This window comes from Opisthorchis viverrini, assembly GCF_000715545.1.
Source record: "Opisthorchis viverrini unplaced genomic scaffold opera_v5_197, whole genome shotgun sequence".
In the NCBI taxonomy this organism is placed as follows: domain Eukaryota; kingdom Metazoa; phylum Platyhelminthes; class Trematoda; order Opisthorchiida; family Opisthorchiidae; genus Opisthorchis; species Opisthorchis viverrini.
This window is the reverse complement of record NW_008751854.1, coordinates 568,879-591,426: the sequence shown is the minus strand read 5'-3', so window position 1 is coordinate 591,426 and position 22,548 is coordinate 568,879. Positions and strand designations below refer to the sequence as shown.

Genomic DNA, 22,548 nt, shown 5'->3' with positions numbered 1-22,548 from the left:
CGCTTTCTAGTTTTATTGTTCCCCATTCTTACAGTAAAATTGATCAGCGGTTCATAAGGTAAGTGATGTGTTCATGAAACAGAATAAGACTTTGCGCACACAGCTAATATTCGCAAGGTGAAATATTGAAATCCAAAACACTGATGGAAGACTTGCATTCCATCTGACAGTCTATCGACTGAAACCTTTCAAAACAGAACTAGTAGACTCCTGTTACAGTTATCAAGACAGCCCAACTTACAACGGGAGCTTATTAACAAGACAGAAAATAGAAGCCCTAAGAGATCTGTATGGCCGCGAAGGTCTAGTACGAGTATTTGGATGAAAGCGCCGGAGGATTAGCCTTGAAGGTATGCAACAATATAAAAAAAGATGCAAGATAGTAGTTCCAATCAAACACGTTTTTAGGACGGACGTTTAGGTCCTAACTGTTTACACGAAGGCACGTTGATCTGTATGATGGATTGCTTCGTAGTGAGCGCATTTTGTCGTATTGCTATCGTAAATAACTCAGCATCCTTGAATACATGATTGTGCTTTACGAACAACAAAACTGAAATGTTTCTAAAAGTATTCCAGAAACGTAGATTACTATATGATTTTTATAGTCAATCAAACGTAAACAGTAAGCTCCACTTACAACGAACCAGGTACTAGACACAGGTCAAATGGTGTGTGTCGATTTTCACTGAGACCCCGAACGATGTGTGATGCGGTACACCGTGAAGCACACTTAGACTAACCCTTCAGTGTTTCAACAGATATATAAACCATCAGTAGTAGCAAGGTGAAACATTAAATCATGCAATTCCAGCACACAGCGCTTTTTTTCGGACTTTTGATCACTACGTACTGCAAGAATATCGGTGAATTGGCACCACAGCAGTTAAGCCTTTTGCAAAGGCTTGTAATCGGCAGATGTTCGGAGTGGGCGTTTGCTCACGTTGAATATGAGTGAGTTCAATATACAGTACACCTTGTGTTTCTGCGCCTGTACTATTAAAGTTATGTAGATTGGACTACATCTATTCAACCTACCATTTATACAAATGATAAAAACCGTGCAGTCGTATCGGAATTTCTATCCGTTGTGTTCATCATTCTGAGTTCGTATGGGCTTTGATAACATACTGGAAATCTTTGGGGCTATTGCTGTTCACAAATGTTATAAACAATGAGTGAATGTTCACTGGGATTCTGTTGTCGAAAACCGGCGATTAATTAGATTTTGGTGGGTAAGTTCATTCTCAAGGTTACCCGTGTTCTCCGTAAGATTTTCTGCTGGCCCAAGTTGATTGAGATCGTTTTGACAAAGAATGTAGTTTGAATAATGTTATCCGTAAACCGGCTTTAGTGTTCTCACCGGAAATTTACGTTCACTTAAGTTCCCTCACTCAGCTGGCTCTTTTATGGACGCAGGTGCCGTAATGCCATCAGTTCTATCCTGATGGTGAACACCAGCACCAAAGTTGACTGTTTTGTTCCTCCAGAAAGCCTCCTTCCGAATTCTGGCCGATTTTGCGCGGCCTTAGGCATTACAATATGTCTTTCTCAGGACATGAAAGGTAACCATAAGGCAGATTTTACAACCAGGGACAGAGCTAATTTTTGCTGTTATCTCCAGAACAAGCTCGCTTTATAGTTCATCTGTAGTTGACATGGCCTAAACACTGTATGTTCAGACTTCTTTCTGATGTCTCCAAAATTATCGACTAAAATGCTATGGTTTTAGGATCGGAACGCAGGATATTGTACCTTAGGTCTGCTGTATAAACTGGATTATAGAGACAGGAAGAGCACAGGTTCAAGAAATAAAGAAACATCCAAGGTGACTGATGCATACCCTACTGCATATGGACGGGTTGAATAACACTCCGTGACATTTGTGATAGAATTACGTGTTGGGTAGATTAGAATAGAAAACCATAATAGAAAACGCACAACTCTCAGCGACTGATGAAAGCAGCAACACTGGTACTATATAAATGCGTCATACCGTTTGTTTCATACTTCCTAGTTTCTGCAAAGAAAGCGTCCCTTAACCTTATGAAAATTGGCTTGAGCGAAAAATCTAGTGCTTCAGAACCATGTATTTTATTATACCAGTCCTTCATTATCATCCTGGAAGAACCGTGTAGTAATCGCGGATGGGGAATCGTCCATAAACGTTTAGCACTCTTTGCCTGTCCAATAGGCAACATAACCAGATTGTGTCCCTCTTCGAATACTTTCTCACTGTTATTGGATATGCTGATGAGGCCAATTCTCACGCTACGAATCATTCACTTCAAAGTCTAAAGTGATATTTACCAACTGAAAACGTGCAAAGTTCTGTTGCGGATGCTGAGGCTAGAATATCTCACGCATCTTGAATACTCTTACTATCCAGGCACTGCATTTCTAGGTTCGCTTCGCGAGCTTGTGTACCGATTAAATAGATTTATCAAGGTGTTTCCCTATCCCGTTGTTTCCAAGCTCGTACTTATATTTAGGGCTGAGCAACCTGAGCTAGAATGCAATTATAATTTGTTGTTTTTCATAATCAACCATTGCTTTAATTTCTCCGTCTTCGCTCAAGCTAATGAGTTACGCAGATATTTTTACGACAGCTGTGTTTTTTTCAAGGCAAGCTGTTCGTTCCTGAAAATAAACAAAGATAGCAGTGACACATTCTTTGTTTGAACAGTACTTGTGTTTCGGCACAGTTATGTTGATGAGCGGGCATCAAAGTAGGAATGCATTGGACTCCAGTTTTGCTCAAATTAGTCCTCATCGGTAAAGCGTATGCCTGGCGTCTTTCCCATTCCTTACTGTTGTATGTACTTCCAAGGATAATATGTTGTATTTAAGTGTGTCAGGGTGTGGCGTTACCAAAGTATACAGCATCCCCGACTCTTAATACATCAAAGCATATATGTTTATCTGGAGCCTCAAGCCTTGAGTCTTTTTCATGTAAAATTCCGGCGCATCCTCCCTCGGGTTTTATGCCCTTGGTGTCGCAAAGTTTGGTGAACAAATATGGGTTCGCGGCTCAATCGCCGGAAAAAAACAGCATGTAAATACTAGACAAAAAGCTGGTTTACGACCATGAGGAAAATCGCACCGGTAAACTACGGAAAAATATAGTACCGGGAGCTGAACACAAAATTTCCTACGTCTTTATGAAACTAAGTATTAACAAGGTGATTTTAACTAAAAATTCTGAGCAATAATTTTGAGTATAATGCCGTCAGCACGACTTGCAAAGTACGCTAGGAAAGTAAAACTTCCTGTTTTACCGTAGCTTCGCCACCTCGGTTATTCCTACCTTTCTCAATAGCAAGGATTCAGAACTCAAAGTAGAACTTTGTTTGAGAGACGTTTTCTTCGCCTTCTCAGTATACTGGGTTAATTTGCTTGGTTGGTCACATGTTATATGGCTTTCTGTCCGCAAGAGAAACTTCCCGGAGTAACTCAAAGTGGTGCGTGATCAGAGGATGCTTTTTAAGTTGGCAGAGGCATACTTCGTCACAAAGATAAGTCAGTTAGGAAATTATTACAGTGTGATTTTCAGTAAAGATTCTTCATTCTGGTTACGGTCTTAATATCCAGAAATGAGTTTTTAATCAACTTATTGAACGTGAAATGAACTAATGAAACGGAGTTTAAAGTAACCTAATGAAATATCGAAAATTGGAAAAAATTGCAGTTAGAATCCGTGGGCCCGGACGGTCATGGTTTTTTCACCCTTCTGCTTCTCTGCTTTCCAACAAATGCAAAAGTGGCACTTAAATTTCCAATTCAAGCGACGCATTTTGTTGCGAAGTCTTGTAGCCAACATTTACTGGAATTCACAGGGTTAAATGTATACTTTAACAAGCAGACTTTGTGCATGAAACAGGCCCAATTATACGCGCTCCTCGACTTCATTCCGAAGGGCTTATAACACGAACTATTACGCTTTGGTGCCGTTCTTGGGTTATGAATGGCTAATATACCAGCTACACTCAGTGTTGCATATCCTGCTTGTACACAAGTATGAGGCAATAGTACAATTGCCGGAAATTAGTAACTGTCACAGTTTTCATATCAATATCAAGTTTCTTGTTTTGTGGCAACATAACAGCATTAATTGTCAAAAGGTGTGGACGGACTTTGAGAAAATTATAACGGACAGCCGGCTGGAGCATTTATGCACAATGGACCCAAGCATGTTTGATCAGTTTGTTTCTGATTTGTTCAAATTCGAACCAAAATTGAAAAAGGTAAGTCATCCAACATCATTTCTCCATTTTGCTTTATTTCCATCTAATGACACGTTTACGTCAGTTAGCTTGCTTGTATGTAGTAGTTAAAATACGCACAACCTGAAGTTATGCCACATGTGTTGTGAAAAATATCTTTTAGACGTTCACCGTTTACAACGGTCCACAGAGGACCCTGAAGTGGAAAGCACGTTCTTTCTGAAACTTGAGACAAAACCTTCTATATTGGGGTCATACTGGGAATTGTGTGCTGGGTATATCATGAATTTTGAAACGGTAAATCTATGTAGAAAGAACAGTGACAAATTGAACGACGTGTGTATCAACTTGTCCAATGTCAGTGATCATGATCATTCTAGTAAACCAATAAAGTAACATAGAATGCTAGAGAAGTTTGCATCACGTTCTCGACGTTTAGTTGTTTGGGTTCAAATTAAATCCAGCCAATCAATCCAGCCAATGCGCACATTTGAGCAACACAAGGAACTGAGGAATGAAGTCGAGCCTAACTCATTGTTAAGTCTTCGACAAATGATCTGTTATGCTAAAATTTTTAGTCGAAACACAAGTGTGAGAAAACCAAAATGCAACAGATTCGACGTTACATAGTTGCATTGCATCGTTGAAGTCCCGGTCAAATGGCGTATTGGTCCACTGCCACTCGGGTCGAGAGTTTGAATCTCCCGAGGGATTTGCGGGTGCACACTGTTGACAACTCCATAGGAGGTTGAAGCGGCTGTGCTTCTTGCCTTCACTCAAACGACCCGGTTCTAACTATTATAAATGTAGAATGGAAACTAGGCCCTATGAATTGTAGGAAAAAGTTTTGTTCCTGATAAATTGTGGTGGTTTAAGGTATTGGTGTTTACAGGTCTTTAGAGTATACTGGATATATATGTTGTTGCAAGCATGTTTGTATGATCTCATGCAATTTCTGTGTACAAAATTAGTCCAACACGCAGCACTATTGTTCTCACTCCCGGGGATCACAACGGTTTACATCTTTTCCAGGCATTGTGTCAGTTATTCGGCTAAAGTCCTCTCTTTCTAAGTTAACTTGTATATACGTCCGCATACCTCAAATCTCAAAACCCTTCTTGGTATGTTCACCTAGCCTAATGCCGATGCAGTTAACTTTGCTTTCCGTGGGCCAACCAGGCTATACGCAAATGAAAAATAAGAAAAGAACTACCACGCTCAAAACTTGCTCTGTAATTTACTATATTAGCGTCAATGAAACAAAAAGATGTTACTAATTACATAGATCTGATTTTCCCTTACCAAAAATCATCGGTCACAGGAAGTCTTAGAACTCTGCTATTCGATGTTCTGAAGGCTGTAAATTATTGTGCTGTGTAACGCTTGGTCTTAGAGAAATGAGGGTTTACTGACGAGACCGCCAACATTTGTTTTGGTCCTGCTTGGAATCGACATTGTGTCATCCGGTGTGACAAGTTTAAATGCCTTTGTACCCTCGGTAGCATGAGATCCCATACCCTCAGTTTTAGTTGACTTTCCGTTGTGCCAGTCCCGGATCAGCAAATGAATCAGTTAGATTTGGTGGACGGTGATAATGAAACTTTGACTGGTGGCACGAATACCGACCTAGTTGGGTAGTAGGTCATGTGCATCATAGCTGACAGGCGGCCATGTATAATATCGCTGACGTCGTCCGATTTAGAATTAAAGTCTAAATCATTAACTCTTACGTCCTTGAACTTGGATGTCTATGCGCGGTGCACCTCGTTGACTTTGTATTCACCTCTAAATGGCCGTCCAACTCGCCAGTATGTATAAGTTTATTGAATACCACATACAATTTGCAACTAGCACAGATCTCTCATTCTTGGTGGTGCGGTGATTTTACCACGACACGCTTAAAAACATTAGAACAAATCCGTATAATTGCAGGTAGTGTTTCGTCCATGTGTACTTATAAAATTTTAACTGCTGTTCTAATTTGAATCAGAACATCAAGAAAACTAAGACTCCCCAAGCAGACCATATTGTCGCCATGCAGAAAGTTCATCGACTCGATATCTGCATTTTCGCGTGACTTCGCATTGGCCACGATTTTAAAGGGTGGAATGGCAAGTTACATTTTCGACTGGTTTCAACGCTTGCTAGGAATGTCTCCATTAATATATGCCCCTACCGGAATTCCTATAACAACCTTAGTGTTTCGGATATCACGGGCGTTTTGGTGCCACTCAGTGTAGAGACTTTCGATTAATGTAATCAACGAAATCAGCTATTCAAGAGATTAAGATAGAGGGTAACGAAACACTGATGTCCAGATTGGCATCTGACCAATTCAAACTATGTATACCGTTTGTGCTCTGTGATGTGTATGTGGAACTGCGAGGTTCCTTTGCCTCTGAATTCGGACGGATATTCTGCCCGCGGAGTTCAGTAGACACAGTTCATTTAATGCTTAGGAAGGACAGACTTCAAATTAGGTGGCAATGTACGGTGTCGGAGGAGCGCTCCAATGTCAGAGTCTCTATGTAAGTTTTGGATGACTCTAGTCGGCTTCTCGTCCTGGCTGCAAATTTGCTGTTTTTAAGGCTGATCAACAGTTTCATGTTGGGATTTCAAAATCTAACGTCAGGTATGCAGATAAAATGTGTTGGGGATATCCCGCTGGCTTGTGCTCATTATGTTCCTACCTTGGGTGACATGATTAATTTGCCAATCATCGTGACCAATGACACAATGGCTATCCTGCTTCAGCTGACCAACAAACTAGGCTCTCAGAATTTATCAGTTAAGTAGCGCCACTGACCCTTGAAACATGTCGGACATTTTTCTGTTCACTTCTTGGTACCTGTGGGATCTGTCCGTCCTGTCCTGGGACTATCACCCGAGTTAACTCGCGCCAATAGGTTGGGAAATGCACAATCCCTTTAAACGTGGTTTTGAGATAGATGTCATTGGTTGAATAGCTTTCAGTACCAAACGAACATTTCTTCAGATTTTCAGAACCTGAAGTGGGTTATGAATTGCCAAGAATGATACATCAAAATGGATAGGAAATGTGCATGTCTAAACGGGTAGGGTGCTGTCAGACAAACTATCGAGGTAAATATTGTCCCATCGAGGTAGTGGTACACTTTAAATTGATTGCTTCCATGCGCTACCTAAGGACGTTTGACTGACTACTTGCTGCTCCAAGCCAAGTCGGGCATCGGGTGGAACCGGTTTGACAGACTTTGGAATTGGTGGCATAACGCGCTCTGGTTGTTCAACTGGTAATTTTCGCTTAACAACTGAGGAATTTTGTCAGCCTGAGTCACATGCGCATAGAATGGTAGTCAGAAGTTAAAAAATTTGAAACGGGTCCCTGTGGAAGACCCGACCATTGGCTCTCGCCATTAGGACGAATAGGTAAAAACTGCTGACAGCAATAACGCCTGTCCTTACTTGACAAAATTTGAAACGGGTCCCTGTGGAAGACCGGACCATTGGCTCTCAGCATACAACAAACTAGTGTGCTTTGTGCCATTAAGACGAATAGGTAAGAACTGTCCTAACTTGACGCCGGAATTCCTCATTCGCACGTATCTTGTTCTCTGATAGAGTATTATAGGTTTTTCGAATATAGTTCGCTTTTTTCATAAGACGTTTCTCGAATTCTGCAACTGAGCTTGATAACAATATTTGATCAGATATGCTCACCCGCAAACGAACTTATGTGTTAACAGGAAGCTCAGGAGTAAATGGGCGTGCCATTTACGTTACTATTTAAATGAGTGTACAGAGCAGAGTATCTTGTGTTTGGTTTGGTAGGATATTTAGATACCGTTGGTTCAAGGAAAATATCTCGTCATTTCCCCATCCGTATTTCCAGATTTCAGAATGTTACCTATTGCAGTAGCTTTTTAAATCTAGATTTGTACTGGAGTTTTCACTAACAGGGCTCTAACCCAATACGACTTCTACACATACGCACTTCTTCAAACCAGATCGCGGAGTAATTACTCTAGATGACAAAAAGGGCACGGTCAGAGCGTAGTTTCCTGGGCAAAACACGTGTCGGACTCGGTTCGAAAGGGATTACCACTACAGGCGTTTATTTCACAATTGCTAGCTTGGCAAAAGTACTCAACAAAGGACTGCGTCATCGTGAAGGAAGCTATTCAAGAAGTGCAATTTTTCTTGTAAAAGTTAGGGTACTATATTAAGAGGAAAAGTTGTTGTAGCAGAAAAGACTTGTAGTGTTTAGGCCAGTTTTGTTTTGCTCAACATTTCAGCCGTTTTTTTGGTCGCGCAGTGGAACTTTGGCAATGGCCGTGTGCAGGAAGCTCGGCGTATGTGATGTACTCGAGGGCACACTTCCTGGTAAGTGGAATTCACGTGAAGGTACCAGTAAGAATATCTGAATATTTCTTCCATTCCAAATGCAAATAATCAAAGTGAAGTTGTTTTATGATGTTAAGATTTTGACAACCCAGAGGGAGCGAACATTAAGATGATGAGCAGTAAAATTCATAAACGTTAGAATCACCCTTGTGTCATGTGACTAGATCAACCTACTGATGCATCACTGTCACTTGGTATGTTATCGTGGCTCACAGTTTCCTGAAATGATGTCAGTCGGCTTTAGTTCGAATGCGTGTGGCTTTCTCCCAATCTTCTATCAAATAAATCTGTACACTTTGAATAATGTTTCTTTTTCACGGAAGACACTCGTACACAAATTGCTTTGGTGTTAATGGAAGATTCGGCTAAACTGTAAGCTTATGAAAATCACAAATTGTTTATCACCTCTGGAAGTGAAATCGTTTTATCCCTCCAGCCTCAAAGAAAAAATAGGACTAACACAGGGGGTTTCAGAACGCCTTTGTTTGATCTTTGTGGTGTTGCCTGGACTGAGTACGCTGATTTCTGCAGCTACTCTGATAGATCAGAAAAGTTGTTACTAGGTGATCCCTGAATATGCTAGCAAGATGGGAATGTATTTTCCAAAGATGTTCAATATTTGAAAAGAATGGTGGTTTTTTGATGCTCAAGAACTGCAGTTTCTACCAGCTTTATCGTAACGTTTTGGCCACAAAATAACTCCGATAACTATGAACTTATGAAGCCAGACAAACTATTACTGTCCAGAACCTTTTCTTATTGTAGCTGAGTCTTAGAAACCTCCCATAAACCAACAGTAGTCCGCTTGGTTTTCCTAAGCCAACATTGGTTTAACCTATGCCGTAAAATCACGGTTTGTTTGAAAGGCTTATTGTGAAAAAGGAATAAAACGATGTATAAAGGGGACTTAGTGCTAACTAATCACAAAAGTTCCGTGCTACATTCACCTCGAGACACTGATCCGGGCAATCCGGATAGGAACCAATAACGAGCATGCCACTGACATCAATTAGCAGTTACATCTTGAAGGGCCTCCGATCAGGTACATTGGAGATCGGGCGGTTTCCAAGAAATGTCTCCGTTGATGGATAGAAGTAAGATATTTGAGCCAGCATTTTTCTGCATTCTTGGTTTTCAAATGGCTTAGCTTGTGAAATGAACACTTCCGTTCTTAATGTCGTCAGAATGTAAATAATAAATTCTCGCGATATGTGTACAACATTTACCTCTTCAGTTAGTTATCTGTGTGGTATAGGGAAATTGCGACATCAGACCAGAGTGTCCACAAAAACAAAGGAAACCGCGACAGGTGTTCGGTTTGTCAGTATAACTGTTCCCCAAACCCCAAAAGCACTCGTAAACAAAAGTCCCTTTTTAGGTTTCTCAGGTCTTTTGAAGGGGTGGATATATTTAGTTTAGAGATGCTACAAAAAGATGATAATAGTAATCCAAACCTAACAATCTGAAGGGCAGCTCCACATACTTGAGTCACCATCTTCTGACTATTAACTTTGCCGGATTTGGGTACAGGGCGAGAAATCCCAAATTAGAATACTGGTACTTGAATTGATTCCCTCCATTTCGACATCTGAGATGCTTCTTACTGGGGTGAGATTTGACAAAATGTACTCATTAGCAAACTAATTTGGTTTTCATGAGATAGCCACCTGGAACTCAGCTAAATCTTTCGTTTATGATGTTTCCAGGCAGCTGAATGTGCTGCACCAGGCTGCCTCATGTCTCATTTGCCACGATATTCGAGATATTGCGACCCATGTAAATTCGTAACGCGCTACTCATAAGACTGATTAAGATACTTCGACAGCTCGCGACCGGTTTCGCCCCTCTTGGGGCTCATCGGGTAGGCGCAGTCCCCGTTTCCATTAAGCTTATGTTCCACTTGAAACGAACTTATCCCTATGTGTGCCAATAACCAGTAAATACGTCGAACGTATTTGCGTCAGTAAAACTGGATATTAAGTGGCATGATCGGCAGCAGCACTCAAAACCCGCACATTTAAATACATACGTCATAACAAAACGCTCACTGAATCCACTTCAGACAGACTACTTCACACATTAAAAAGCATTTCCCAATTCGATGCAGAACTCCGAACCACTGATCGTGTCGTGAAGAGAATCAATACCATGAAAGTCTTTGTCGCACAATTTGTTCAGGGTTGAGGGTCGATCTTTGCTTGAAAGCAAGTTGTATTATTCAATAGATTGGATAAAAACGATGGATTCATCGCGGAATGTCACAGAACGAATTGGTTGATCTAACAGAGCTGAAATGGTCTGTCGCATCTTCTTCCGTAAGGACAGATTTCCTTATGATGTTGTGCGACCGAATAAATTTTTATGATATGGGTAAAGACAAACAGAGAGCTCTTGTACAGCAGTCTTGATGAGTTTGAGTATGATTTCAATCTATATACACTTCGGGCCTCATAGCCTAAAGGACCATACCGAGACGAGTTTCGTCATAACACAACAAAGTCATCTGCGGAGTGTTCGCCAAAATGGATGCCAACGGGGGGCGTTGAGATACAGTTTTGAAGCCACAGACCGGTGCCAAGAGATGAAGGATACCGTCATTTAGTGATATAAGATAGGAATGTGCGGTTAGTATTTCAACATATCAAAATTGGTTGACTTCGTTCGGTCAGCACGAGCTTATACACAATAGATACCCGGAGTTAAGGCAATGCAAGCAGAGCTATCTAACGTTAAAAGTTTGAAGTCAAAACATCATACGGCGCCCAATCTGTTTGACAGGCTCCGACCAGAAATGCTCAGTGCCAATTAAGTTGATTACTGAGTAAAGAGCAGATCGGAAGGTCTTCATTTATTTCATGGTCTTCTGTGGCGACAAGCAGCCACTTCAGATGGCGTGGAGTCCAGCTGTGCAATCAACAAAAACTAATGACCAGTGCGCTTTTCTACGCTGAAAGCTCCGGCGGCAAAATAAGCCGGCTGTTTTAGTTCATCTCAGTATCTATGCCCTTTTAAGCTCAAAATATATCCCAGAATTTTCTATAGAGGAGAATGTCGGTAGCTCAGGTGGCGTAGATGGTCGTTGGCTTGTTCGCTGAGCTGGGCAATTTGGTTGCAAACGTTTCATCACCAATCGAGGTGACATCATCAGTGAGTAGTTGTGCGTAGCGGTGGGTTAGTGGTTGTGGTTACTAAACACTTAGTAAACGGTCGTGGCCCTCACAAGTGCAGGTCGCTCAAAACGGGGGCACCACTTTCGCAGAGACCACATCATGCTTGAGTATTCCAGATCCCAAATAAAAACTTTGTGTACAACGACGTGAAATCACCGCTCCTATTTTTATGTGATGGACGCCGATATTCATGCGACCAAGTCTGAGCAGTGGATGTTGTGACCAGACCAATAGTTAAACGGCATTTCCAGTCAGTTTTGCCCTACGCACAACTACGCACTGATGATGTCACCTCGATTGGTGATGAAACGTTTGCAACCAAATTGCCCAGCTCAGCGAACAAGCCAACGACCATATCCCAGAATGTTTTGCACCGTTTCAGAGTAAAGTATCCTTTGCGCTCGAAAACGGTCTAACCTTCAGGCGAATTGAGATATGCTAACAAAAACAGTTGCACATGTTGCTCCCACCAATAAGAAGTTATGACTCAATTCCAGATAGATAGGCAGTGTCTGTGTTATCAAACTCCCTCTTTTCATTATCTTGGACCAGTTTCTAATATGCCGACGCAACCGAAGCAGATTCAGAAGCATGGGTTCATTAAAAGCCCCCACTTTTTTTATTAGGCTTCATTTTCAACGAGTTGAATTGGTGTGATAAGACGCTGACTGCCGGAACGGTTTATCAAACACAATGCGGCTGTTCCGGTAAAGCGCAACTAGTTTACGCTTTTTGGAAGAGTGCTTCAAAATTGGTGAGTTGCATAATTTGTAACGCGCATGAAAACGGACGATGATCATCTCATCCAACATAACAAGTTGGTGGTCAATTAGCTTTACAACTATAAACTCCAATTCAATAAATGCCGGATGCACCACTTAAAGGAAACCCCTTCAATTAAAGACCAGTCAAAAACTGAAAGTAACAGGATCTCACCAAAGAGTTCTCTTTCAAGAAATCTGAATAAAATAAGGAGATAAAGGTTCCAGAAAGTCTACATCCAACTTTCAGCTCTGTAGCCGCAATGCTGAAAACCATCGTTTTTTATACCACAAACAAGAATACATAAGAACAGAATGACTAAACGAAGCCAGCTGTATCATGACCTATCGATTATAGCTCCCGAGCTTAGGGCACCATAACAACTTTCTGGATGCTACATAGGCTTAACATTAAAATTCGAATGGAAGTTGGAAAAATGCTGGGGCGTTTTTCGGATTTTAGTCACGCCTCAAAATGACGGATTCCTGTTCAAAACATCAACACGTTGCCATTTGGCAGGTAGTTTTATTCAAGTCTGATCCTGTATCATCCATACTCGAAAGCCTGCAGTGAGTGCGTTCAGGTTGCTATTGCGCTGGTGCATTACAGCGGTCTGACGACGAAGAGTGAAACAGACAAAAATCAAGCTTCGAATCGATGCAGCCTTCTGCGCCGGTACTATTCACTAGGTAAAACAGGGTGTTTTCTATTGCCTATCATCGTGTAAACCAATCCATGACTGATGTATTATCAACGGCTTGTTAGTTTAGAAAACAAACGTGCAAGGCTTTCTCCCTGGTGCTTGTCCTACTTAGAAAACGATAGACTCGTTCGCTCTCCGAGTTTGGAACTGATAACTGACAAAGAAAACAAAGCTAGATAATGAATAATCGTTTATTTGGTGGGAAAAAATCGCTTAATTCCCAGCTCAACGACTGCTCATAAAATGACACGCGAGAAATAGAAAGGAAGAAAGAAATAACTGACCTTGGTTGTAAAAATTTCAGTCCTTTTGACGGAAAACCAACAAATTTTCAGTAGCCGGTGTCGCAAGGTGATTGCAGGTGGGCAAATTTCTGATAAGATATACGCTGGCCATTATCCTTTTAAGGACCCTAGTTCGGCTGTAACAGGTACGTCATGGTCCACACCAGTAAAAGAAAGCAACAAAGGTGAAATCAACAAATGGAATGCTCAACACCGTTTTCTGATCCGTTCACGGCTGCTTTTTCAAGTTCGTAGCCCCTTACAGTAACTGTGGTCAAGTGCTGTCTGTCAAAGCAAACAAAGTGTCATCCGAAACCAGAAGTTACCGTAAGATGCGATTTTAATCTAATCGTTTCACCAAAAAACAGAGCGAGGGAAAAAGAAATGATATCAGTTAGTAACAGCGTTTCTCGGCAATTGGAGGATTCTTCCAAAGAAATTCTTGAGTGGACTATCTCACGTGAAGTCACTGAAAGCGATTTTTTTCTTTCCAGTAATTAAAAGTGTCACGAACGCATGTAATTTCAAGAATACTCAACAGTTCAAACAAGCCACTGATTGTATTCCCAAAAACAAGGCATTTTCAATGATTGTAAGTTGAACGTAGCGCCAATACCTTTATGCAATGGTCACTGTGAAAAACAGGGTGATGCTGCTGCCTCAAGATTATGCTAACGTCAACATGAAAAGCGATGAAAATTTCTTCCTCTGGAGGCAACAACCGACCTCACGAATATTTTCGTTACCATGTCTTGTAAGGAAATCGGACAGACCGGTTAAGCTAGAAGCACGTGTTCGGTTATCACCAATTTTGGTATTTGTTAAAACTGCTTACAACTGTTGTCCTTAAAAGGTTTTTTATTGCTATGTGTTTGAGGTATTTGCGCCGTTAGTTAATCGTATGGTCGACTGATTATGATATCTCTCGAGAGCAACCACATTTTCTAACTAAGCTTACTTGAAGCATCTACTGTGTGTGGTTCGTAGCTGCAGAATGTTTTTTGTATCCTTGTTCTGTCAAAGAAGAAATCAAGCAGAAGAACTTTCTGGATTAGGTAAAACTTGTTAAGAATGAAGATGCCACACCTTCAAGCCTTGTTGTCGGAAGTAGTGGAAGTTCGGGTAATCTGTTGGTTTAGAATGGGCTTATTGGGTAACTAACCGTCCTCGTACAAACTAAATCGAAATTTCATTGATAGATCGATCCACCTTAAACACGAGGAGAGGTATGACAAGGCTGTATAATCTTCACAACATAGGTATTTATTAGCAGATAATTCCACCTCACAGTGTCTACGTGTGCAACTAGCTTATTTAGTGTGCTCAAGTGGTTCCGACACACCTCCTCCTGATGTTAGCCAAGAGAAGCAACCCGTGGTTCCCCATGGTGACTGAGTTTAGCGTATAAGCTCTCTGAGTTCACAGTTGCAAATAAAACAAGTGGTGCAATAACTTCACATCGAAAGGTACATATATCAATCAGTGTGTGCGTAGCTGTACTCGAGGACGCGCATATGAGACCTATCTATGGCCGTAATATTAGACATCATTCCGAAAATACAATCCATTTCAAGCCTTTCGTGACAGCGCACTCAACGTGATGAAAAACTGGGGCAAAATTCGTCTCCAGGGCTAATGCGGATAATCCTTCACCGCTTGATCAGCGTCGATGCACCACCAGACAGCGAACTATCTAGCCATTTCCAAAAGTCGCTCCATGAATTTAAAGTTGTCCTGGATTCATCATTTGAGCAGCGACAAAATTGTCATTCGTTTGAAGAGCTTAACCAGTTACCTGATGGTCCGATTTTATTTCAGTATTCGCAGCTGGTCGAAGGTGATGTTGGAGTGCTCCTCAATGGATCTTTGGTGACACCTTACGACAAAAATCGGTAAGTTCATTTTTGTAAGTACTTTTTCGGGACTGCAATGAAACCATGGTGACGGTTTGATTTTATTGTGAAAACCTCATTTACTGGTCCACTTCTGGTATCTTTTGTAAGCTAACCCAACCTCCATATTTTCTTGTCGCTTCCGTTTGCACTGATCAACTTTTGTTCTGAAGCTATCGTTCAGCCATCGCTCGTCGCTATCAAATGAGGGACGCCTTGAAATCTGTCTTTGCTAGTTACCTCTTAGCCGTGCGTTTTCCTTGTCATACAAGCAATCCAGGTTCTGACTTCGATATTGAATGATTCATTAATTAAACGATTGTAGTTGCCTTTTAATGCGATAGGATTCTGAATACGAGGTTTTTCAGTATGTGGTTCAACAGTGTTTAACAGAAAAAAATATATTTAGGCATCCAAATCTTTTTCGAGTTCAAGGAATATTACTTGTGCCTAATGTAAATAACGTAACTATTCGCGGTGATGTTCGAATCCCACCATGAACGGAACGTAAAATCCCACGCACCTGATTTCTGCCCGTAATTGTACCACTATGTTGATCCTAGCACATTCGCTTCTTCGGAATTACCTCATCTGTACTACCCTCGAGTGAAAAAACTCACCGCCTACCTCGCCTACAACTTGGACGAAGAGGATGTCCGGTAAGTCATGACAAAGTTTCAACAGTCCGTTTACAAGTAATGAACTATCTCTTACACGTTATATGTACGGGGTCATATGTTTACAGGATGTGGTGTGTTTACAAGGACTGTGGTTCAGTATATGATCGTGAGGATGGAATCAGAAAAAATAATCTAGTTTTGAGTGAAGAGAAACCAATACTTTTGTTTTGTCGGTGAGCTTGTCCCTCGTGACGCAAACGCGGTATACGAAAACAATTCTGTATTAGATGCCCATCTTTCACTTTGTTTTTCATTACAACCAGTTTCGGGCAGCAATTGTTTGGTGAAAGCTGTTGCGTTTGATAACACCTGAAAATAATCGCTCATCTATGTTCCTACTTCACTGTAAGTGATTTGATTGATACAACCAAGAAAATCAAGTCGCACTTATTTCTACCGACCAACATGTACAATAGTCTTTCCGCCTAACGACCGTTCTTGTGAGTTATCTGTCACTTCTCATGTCCACCATTCCTTATATCATTACGTTCTGGGAACAGCTTTCCGAGCAATTATCATCTAGCGTTGTTCGACAGAATAGAGCAAAAGACGAATTAAAAAAGCTTTCAGCGCTGGCACCCTTCCGGTGCCTAGCTGTCATGCCACCCGAAGGAAGCACGAGGGCTGGGATACTGCCAGGTTGCCCAAGCCTAGACAGGGAAGTCGAGTGGCGGAGGTCGGATTCGAACTACGAACCTTCCGGTCAGTATATTCGCGCTCTAACCACTTGGGCCATCTCGCTTGGACATCTATCGAGGTCATCCTCGGGGTTACAGGTTTTATAAGTAGTTGTTTAATTTGCATTTGAGAAAGTTGTCAGTTTCTCAGGTAGAATGCACCAGAGGCTAACGGCACTGCGTCACAACCTACGTGTTACCAACAGATTGCAATTGCTCGTCTTACAGAGCATAGATTCAGGTCTTCTGTGTCGATCACCGTTAAGTAATGGCGAGTTCATAAACTATTTGACTTTTGATCAGCCGTAAGTCACATAAGGAAAAGCTTTTGGTTCTCGGTAGTTTTAAAGAAAATGGGTTCAACACTTTAACCTATCCTCATGATCAAATTTGATGAGCGCAATAGCCAAAAACAGTAGCCACTCTGATTCACGTCGACCTGTGTAAAATTATGGGGCCATTATCTAATACTCCAATCTGTTTTAAACGCGCCTAGAGTTACTCTAGTGACTAGTCATCGGATTAACCTAAGCGTCTAACACGCAAGTTCGATGCATGTGGGTCGAGGTTTTATGCCGATTTGAGACCAAAAGTGAGGTCGTTTATAGCTTAACATATCGACAGTAGAGTCCTTTTTGGATAAAAATTCACCAGGTTTGCTCGCACAATCAACAAACAAATAAGCGCATTTATCGGCTGTTGCCAAACTCTCCAGTATTCAGCCGGCTGATTTAAACTTTCCTGTAAAATATCCGAGTCGGCTTTACTGAAATCTCCCGTCAATTTTTTTACGTTATTCACATTGGGTTGATAGAATAATGTTATTCTCCCTTGCCAGTGCAATTCTTGCTGACTGACGTGCATGTTGTTATTTCTATGATTGCCTTATAGTCGAAGGGTTACATGTGTCCTCATGGTTTTACAAGCCACCTAAGCCAAGCTAAACGGCTGACAGTTTTCTGGTACATTTTGTTCTTACCGAGGTTGGGTTAAAACCTCACTTTTACATCCTCGTCGAAGTTCGGTGAGGTCAGAGCGGCAATCATGGTCTGATCTTTGAGTGAGGTCACCACTCGGTCATTGCTGAGATTGTCTACCGTCTTCCTGAAGGACGGCTAGTTGACATGAAATAATGCAGTTGTCAGCTTAATAGTTGTCTTTCTAGGCATTTGAAGATCATCTACGTTGGGCACATAAGTCTACGGTGTTTCGGTACCCCAGCAAATAACTTTTGGAGGCAGCCTTCTTACATCCATGCCACACTGTTCTAAAAGCTGTCCATATCACGGGTACTCCTAAGGTAAGTAAATGGTGATTACGTGAAAGGCACAAGCTCGCAGTCTGGTCCGGCTGTTCTAGTCTGCTCAGAAATAATGCATTTCTCCTGAAGTCTCACCTAGTTTATCGTGTTTGTTTGAATTCTAGCTTTGTGATGCACGAACAGTAGGAATCCGCGAAGCGTTCCGCAAAATACTTAGCTAGCCGGGAATCGTTCGTGATTACAGAGCCAACGGCCTAGCTGCTTTGGTGAATGTCCTTTTATTTTCATTCACCATTTAGTCTATGTTTATCTTCCTGAGTATAGTTTTCCCTTCCCTCCTTGTAGTGGCATCTGGCAAAAAACTGACATCACTCATTTTGGAGCAGCATGTAGTCGTTTTGAACATATGGTTTTCCGTTATTTTGGGCGGAGTTCAAGAACTTGCCCCTCAGCCACAATGTCCAAGCTGTCTGTTGACATCAACGAGGTGTGTACAACAATTTTCAGTAAAGTGTAGCGGCTCTGCACAAATACCCGAATTTTGTTACCAATTTCATTCACTTATCACCTATGGCATTATGTTGGTCTATGCCCTAGCGGAGGTGTGCAGTGCCATCCCTCATTGCCAAGCGGTCGATGAAAGCTGGAGGTGTGACACATGACATATTGCGCTTCCTGGCATCTATCCTGTTGATCAACTTACCGTGATCATTTTGTACCAAGGGCTCCCCCTGCCGATAGCTGTGGCACAACCAGCACCCTGGTTAACTCATCACTAGCTCGACGACATTGTTCGGGAATCCGGCGTGAACAACCCAATGTGAAAGGAACGCTTTTTAACACGGTGCAGACAACTGTGAGTAGATCAGTGCAAGCCATCCGTGAAAAGCACCCGAGTGAACTTAAAATATGACCTTAGCAGGCATACGCGTTGGTCGAGATGGGGCAAATGACCGCCACTTTATAAGCAGACCTGCTATTATTGTTCAAGGTTTGCTTCCATCCTATCCTGACTTGCCAACAGAAGGTGCTTAACCATTCACTCGGTAAACGAATCTGACGCGGTCGCACCTGTGGAAGATGTGCAGTGTAATAGAGAGGCTTCCAATTGATATGCTAATGCAGCAATGCTCAGCCTCCCCTGTCTGAAATTCATCTGGTTTTCCAAATGGCATTTTGGCGCTGCATGTAGCCAGCGTCCACTCTGAACATCCTCACCACTCAGATTCTGCTTTGGCAGTCGTGAAATCGGTGCTTCAAGGTGAAGTAGTCCGTTTCAGTCAGCCAAAAACGCAATACCGATGGCATTCACTTCTACGTTCTTTCTGTTAACTGAGGGCAGTCTTCATGTCCTTTGAGACTCTTGAACTTAAATCAGGTCACATTCAAGCCCACAAACTCCCAAGCTTCCTGCTGTTGGAGTCCACTGGCAAACAGATACCACATTCATCGGTCTTGGTCTATCTCCGGGTTGTCTGGAATTGGTCATTAAGTCCGCCTAATAGTTGAAGAATTATCCGTGATCTCTACCAGTCTAAATTTTTTTACCACCATTGCGGCGTTTATAAGCCTCGCGAACGTCTCCAATCTCCCTCCTTCTGGAATGTTCGCAAAAGTAAGATTTCTTTTAACTCGCCACTAGTTGGTATGGCAGTTTGGCCCCCAATGATCGCGATGTCAAAAACCCGTCAATTACAATGTCTTCTCAGGTGGTTATGTTTGCAACCCAACCCCCCAGGCTAAGTCAACACATACAACAAAACGGCACACCCAAGGTTACCATATTCCTCAGCCAGACATGAAACAGGTGTTTTGGAAATGGTGGACCGTATAAAAGTACTTATTTATAACTTCAAACCTCTAAGCGTAAAACCTTCATCTACTAAAAGATTCCGCCGAAATTTATCGACTCGTTCGCACTGGCCACGACTAACCACACATTGAAACAGCCTCACTGAAGAGGGGCGCTTCAATTTTAAGGATATGATACATTGCAGGTCACAGTATAACAAAATGTGGAACCGTATCGAAGCTGTAGACTGAAACTATGAAGTTGAAAACAGTGACTGACTATGTGTTTAAACACTAAACCACCGATGTTGCTCGCACAACGGAGGTCAGCATATATTTTTTCAATTACAAATGATTGGAAAATATGTGCGCACAGAGGAAACAGTCATGTTTTCATCTCAATAAGTTATTTATCATTAAAGTGATATTGTTATATCTCCTGATTCGTCAATCTGTGGTATCTGCTGCTGACCCGCTCCAGTGCCTAGTGTCGGAGAGGAAAGACTCACAGAAGGGAGCACAACAGCTGTATTCCGAACAAGCGAGTGAGTAAGAGAGCAAAAGGTACAACGGTCCCACGCTATTTAAAGGGGACTTTCTGACATTGATCCAGGCTGTCTGATAGGCGTTATTGAACACCCATCAAAATCGATCGTGCCTCTGTGAAAAGCCTGAACGCTGATCACATTCGTTCGTGCTTCTGTGCCGTGCTGAATTGATTGAATGATTGACTGGCCTGCATGCTTGCCGGCTTTCCAGTTGAGTTTTTGGTGGAGTAGTAGGTTCCGGGCGTTCCGAAGTTACTTTCAGGAATCTGACCTTCCTGATAGATATCACTGTAGATCTCACCGTTGTTACAAGTAAAATCAAGTATTTAATCTATGACAGCTTCCGATCATTCATCCTATTTCATGGCAAACCTGTTCAAGCTGTCTGAGTTGCGAAAAATTTATAACAATGGTCTTGATTTAGTATCTCACTGAAAAATGAACTGTTTTTGTCAAGTTTCTACGGTGCTGACTTTGCTTCCTTCTAGTCCAAATGCTGGTTGTAACTCGGAAAGCATGCTAACCCTCAAAGCCGATGTCCTTCGTAAGAACATCACCTATGTTTGCACCGAACAGCCTGCGTAAGTCTACATTTTATGAAGCAGGAACTATTGCGTTTCCTACTAGTGCACTTTGCGAGCTCTCATATTGAAACAAACTTCAACAAATTTTACCACAAAGAGAAAACAGTATTTAACGTTCTCTCCAGAAAAAATTGCTAACGCGCGAGCTCTTCCTAATACAGAGATGGACTTTCATCTAAAATGGGAACCGAACAAATCGCTCGTGATAAAACTTCATGAAATACAACACTTACTATACCCTCCAGTTACCTCTTCATTTTCTCGAAATCTCGTCACTAGGGTTAAACCCGTTTCATGCATTGACCGGATATCATTGAGATAGCCTTGTTGACACTATCCAATGATATGATATACATATACATATAATTAATTAAGCTCCTTTCTTCATGGAAGTATGGTTAAAAAGGGGTTGATAAACCTCTGTTAAACAGTTGAAAACACTGTGCGCTATTTCCTCTTTCAAACGCATATTTTGTTCTCTGGATATTGAGTCTATACTGAGAAATTTGCCGATTTCAAAACATAAATGAAAAATTTGTGATCTTCCGACGTGCCGGTTTAACCCTGTTCAGAGAGGTCCCACCTCCGCGGCGCATAACGCAAAACCGTGTTATGTGGTGGTATCAGTTAGAACAAGGGGGCAGCCTGGGGCAGCTTACTCACAAGCCAGCTTAGACCTTTTAAGGATGCTTCGCTGATGACGCCGAAGAAACCCCAATCGGACTTAAACTTTGTCATGTGGCCCGGTCACACAGTCACATTCAACATGGAATGGAGTCCGGAAGTGTATATGGAATCAAGGACAAGTCCCCGTCACCAAAGCGTTCGCCTAAAATAGTTGACGAGTAAGGAACCCTGCAATCAAAGTGACCACTCTCGAACACCAAATACAGATTATAATCTGTATGGTCTTGAATTACCCTTGGAACAGTTTCGTGAACATTTCCAACAACACCAAACGCTCTGTCTCACAAATAATAATTTAGTCCATGCTGAGTATTCTGGACACGATAAAAATCTCCAGATCTGGTGTCTACCAGATTGGTCCATAAGTGACACTGGCGCGAGCCAAAAGTTCGATTTTTATCCCATAATATACAGCTAATTATCAGTGTCACTTATTGAATACAACATTGGACAGTTGGGTCACTGGGCCCATGTACAAGCCAAAATCACTTCAAATTACTATGTGCAAAAATCTGTCTTGCTTAGTCGACTTCGCATCCGAAATGCGTCATTATTTAGGTTTTCTACCACTGTTCTCTTCCACAGCTTCGTGTTCCATTACCTGTGTGCCGCAAACCCCTCGAAAAAACGGTGCTTGGGAGAGCCGGAGGCGCGCAAATGAATCAGCAAATTCACAGTTAAACTGTTCTTTTCTCTTACCGGCTTTCAGAACGGCAGGTGATCATGTTTTGTTTGTCAGTGTTTCGTCCTACCTAATCCAGAGCAAAACTCGATTTACTCTTCCAGCATCCCCTGAAACAAACTTGTCATTTTGGCCAGTTTACTGCACGACGGAGTAAACTCAGTATTGTAGTGGTTATTTCATCCAAAGAACCTGTTTTTAAAGTTTCTGTCAAATGCCAA

General features: G+C 41.8%; 1 protein-coding gene across 1 annotated transcript; it reads left to right on the top strand.

Moving 5' to 3' along the window:
• Positions 1-802: 802 nt before the first annotated feature.
• On the top strand, positions 803-22,484 carry T265_08021 (hypothetical protein; the record flags this gene model as incomplete). The annotated part of the gene is made up of 8 exons (XM_009173708.1): positions 803-954; positions 4,106-4,244; positions 8,498-8,585; positions 12,403-12,530; positions 15,344-15,417; positions 15,981-16,076; positions 20,863-20,955; positions 22,355-22,484. 8 exons carry the CDS (start codon positions 803-805, stop codon positions 22,482-22,484), a joined length of 900 nt encoding a protein of 299 aa, XP_009171972.1.
• Positions 22,485-22,548: the final 64 nt, after the last annotated feature.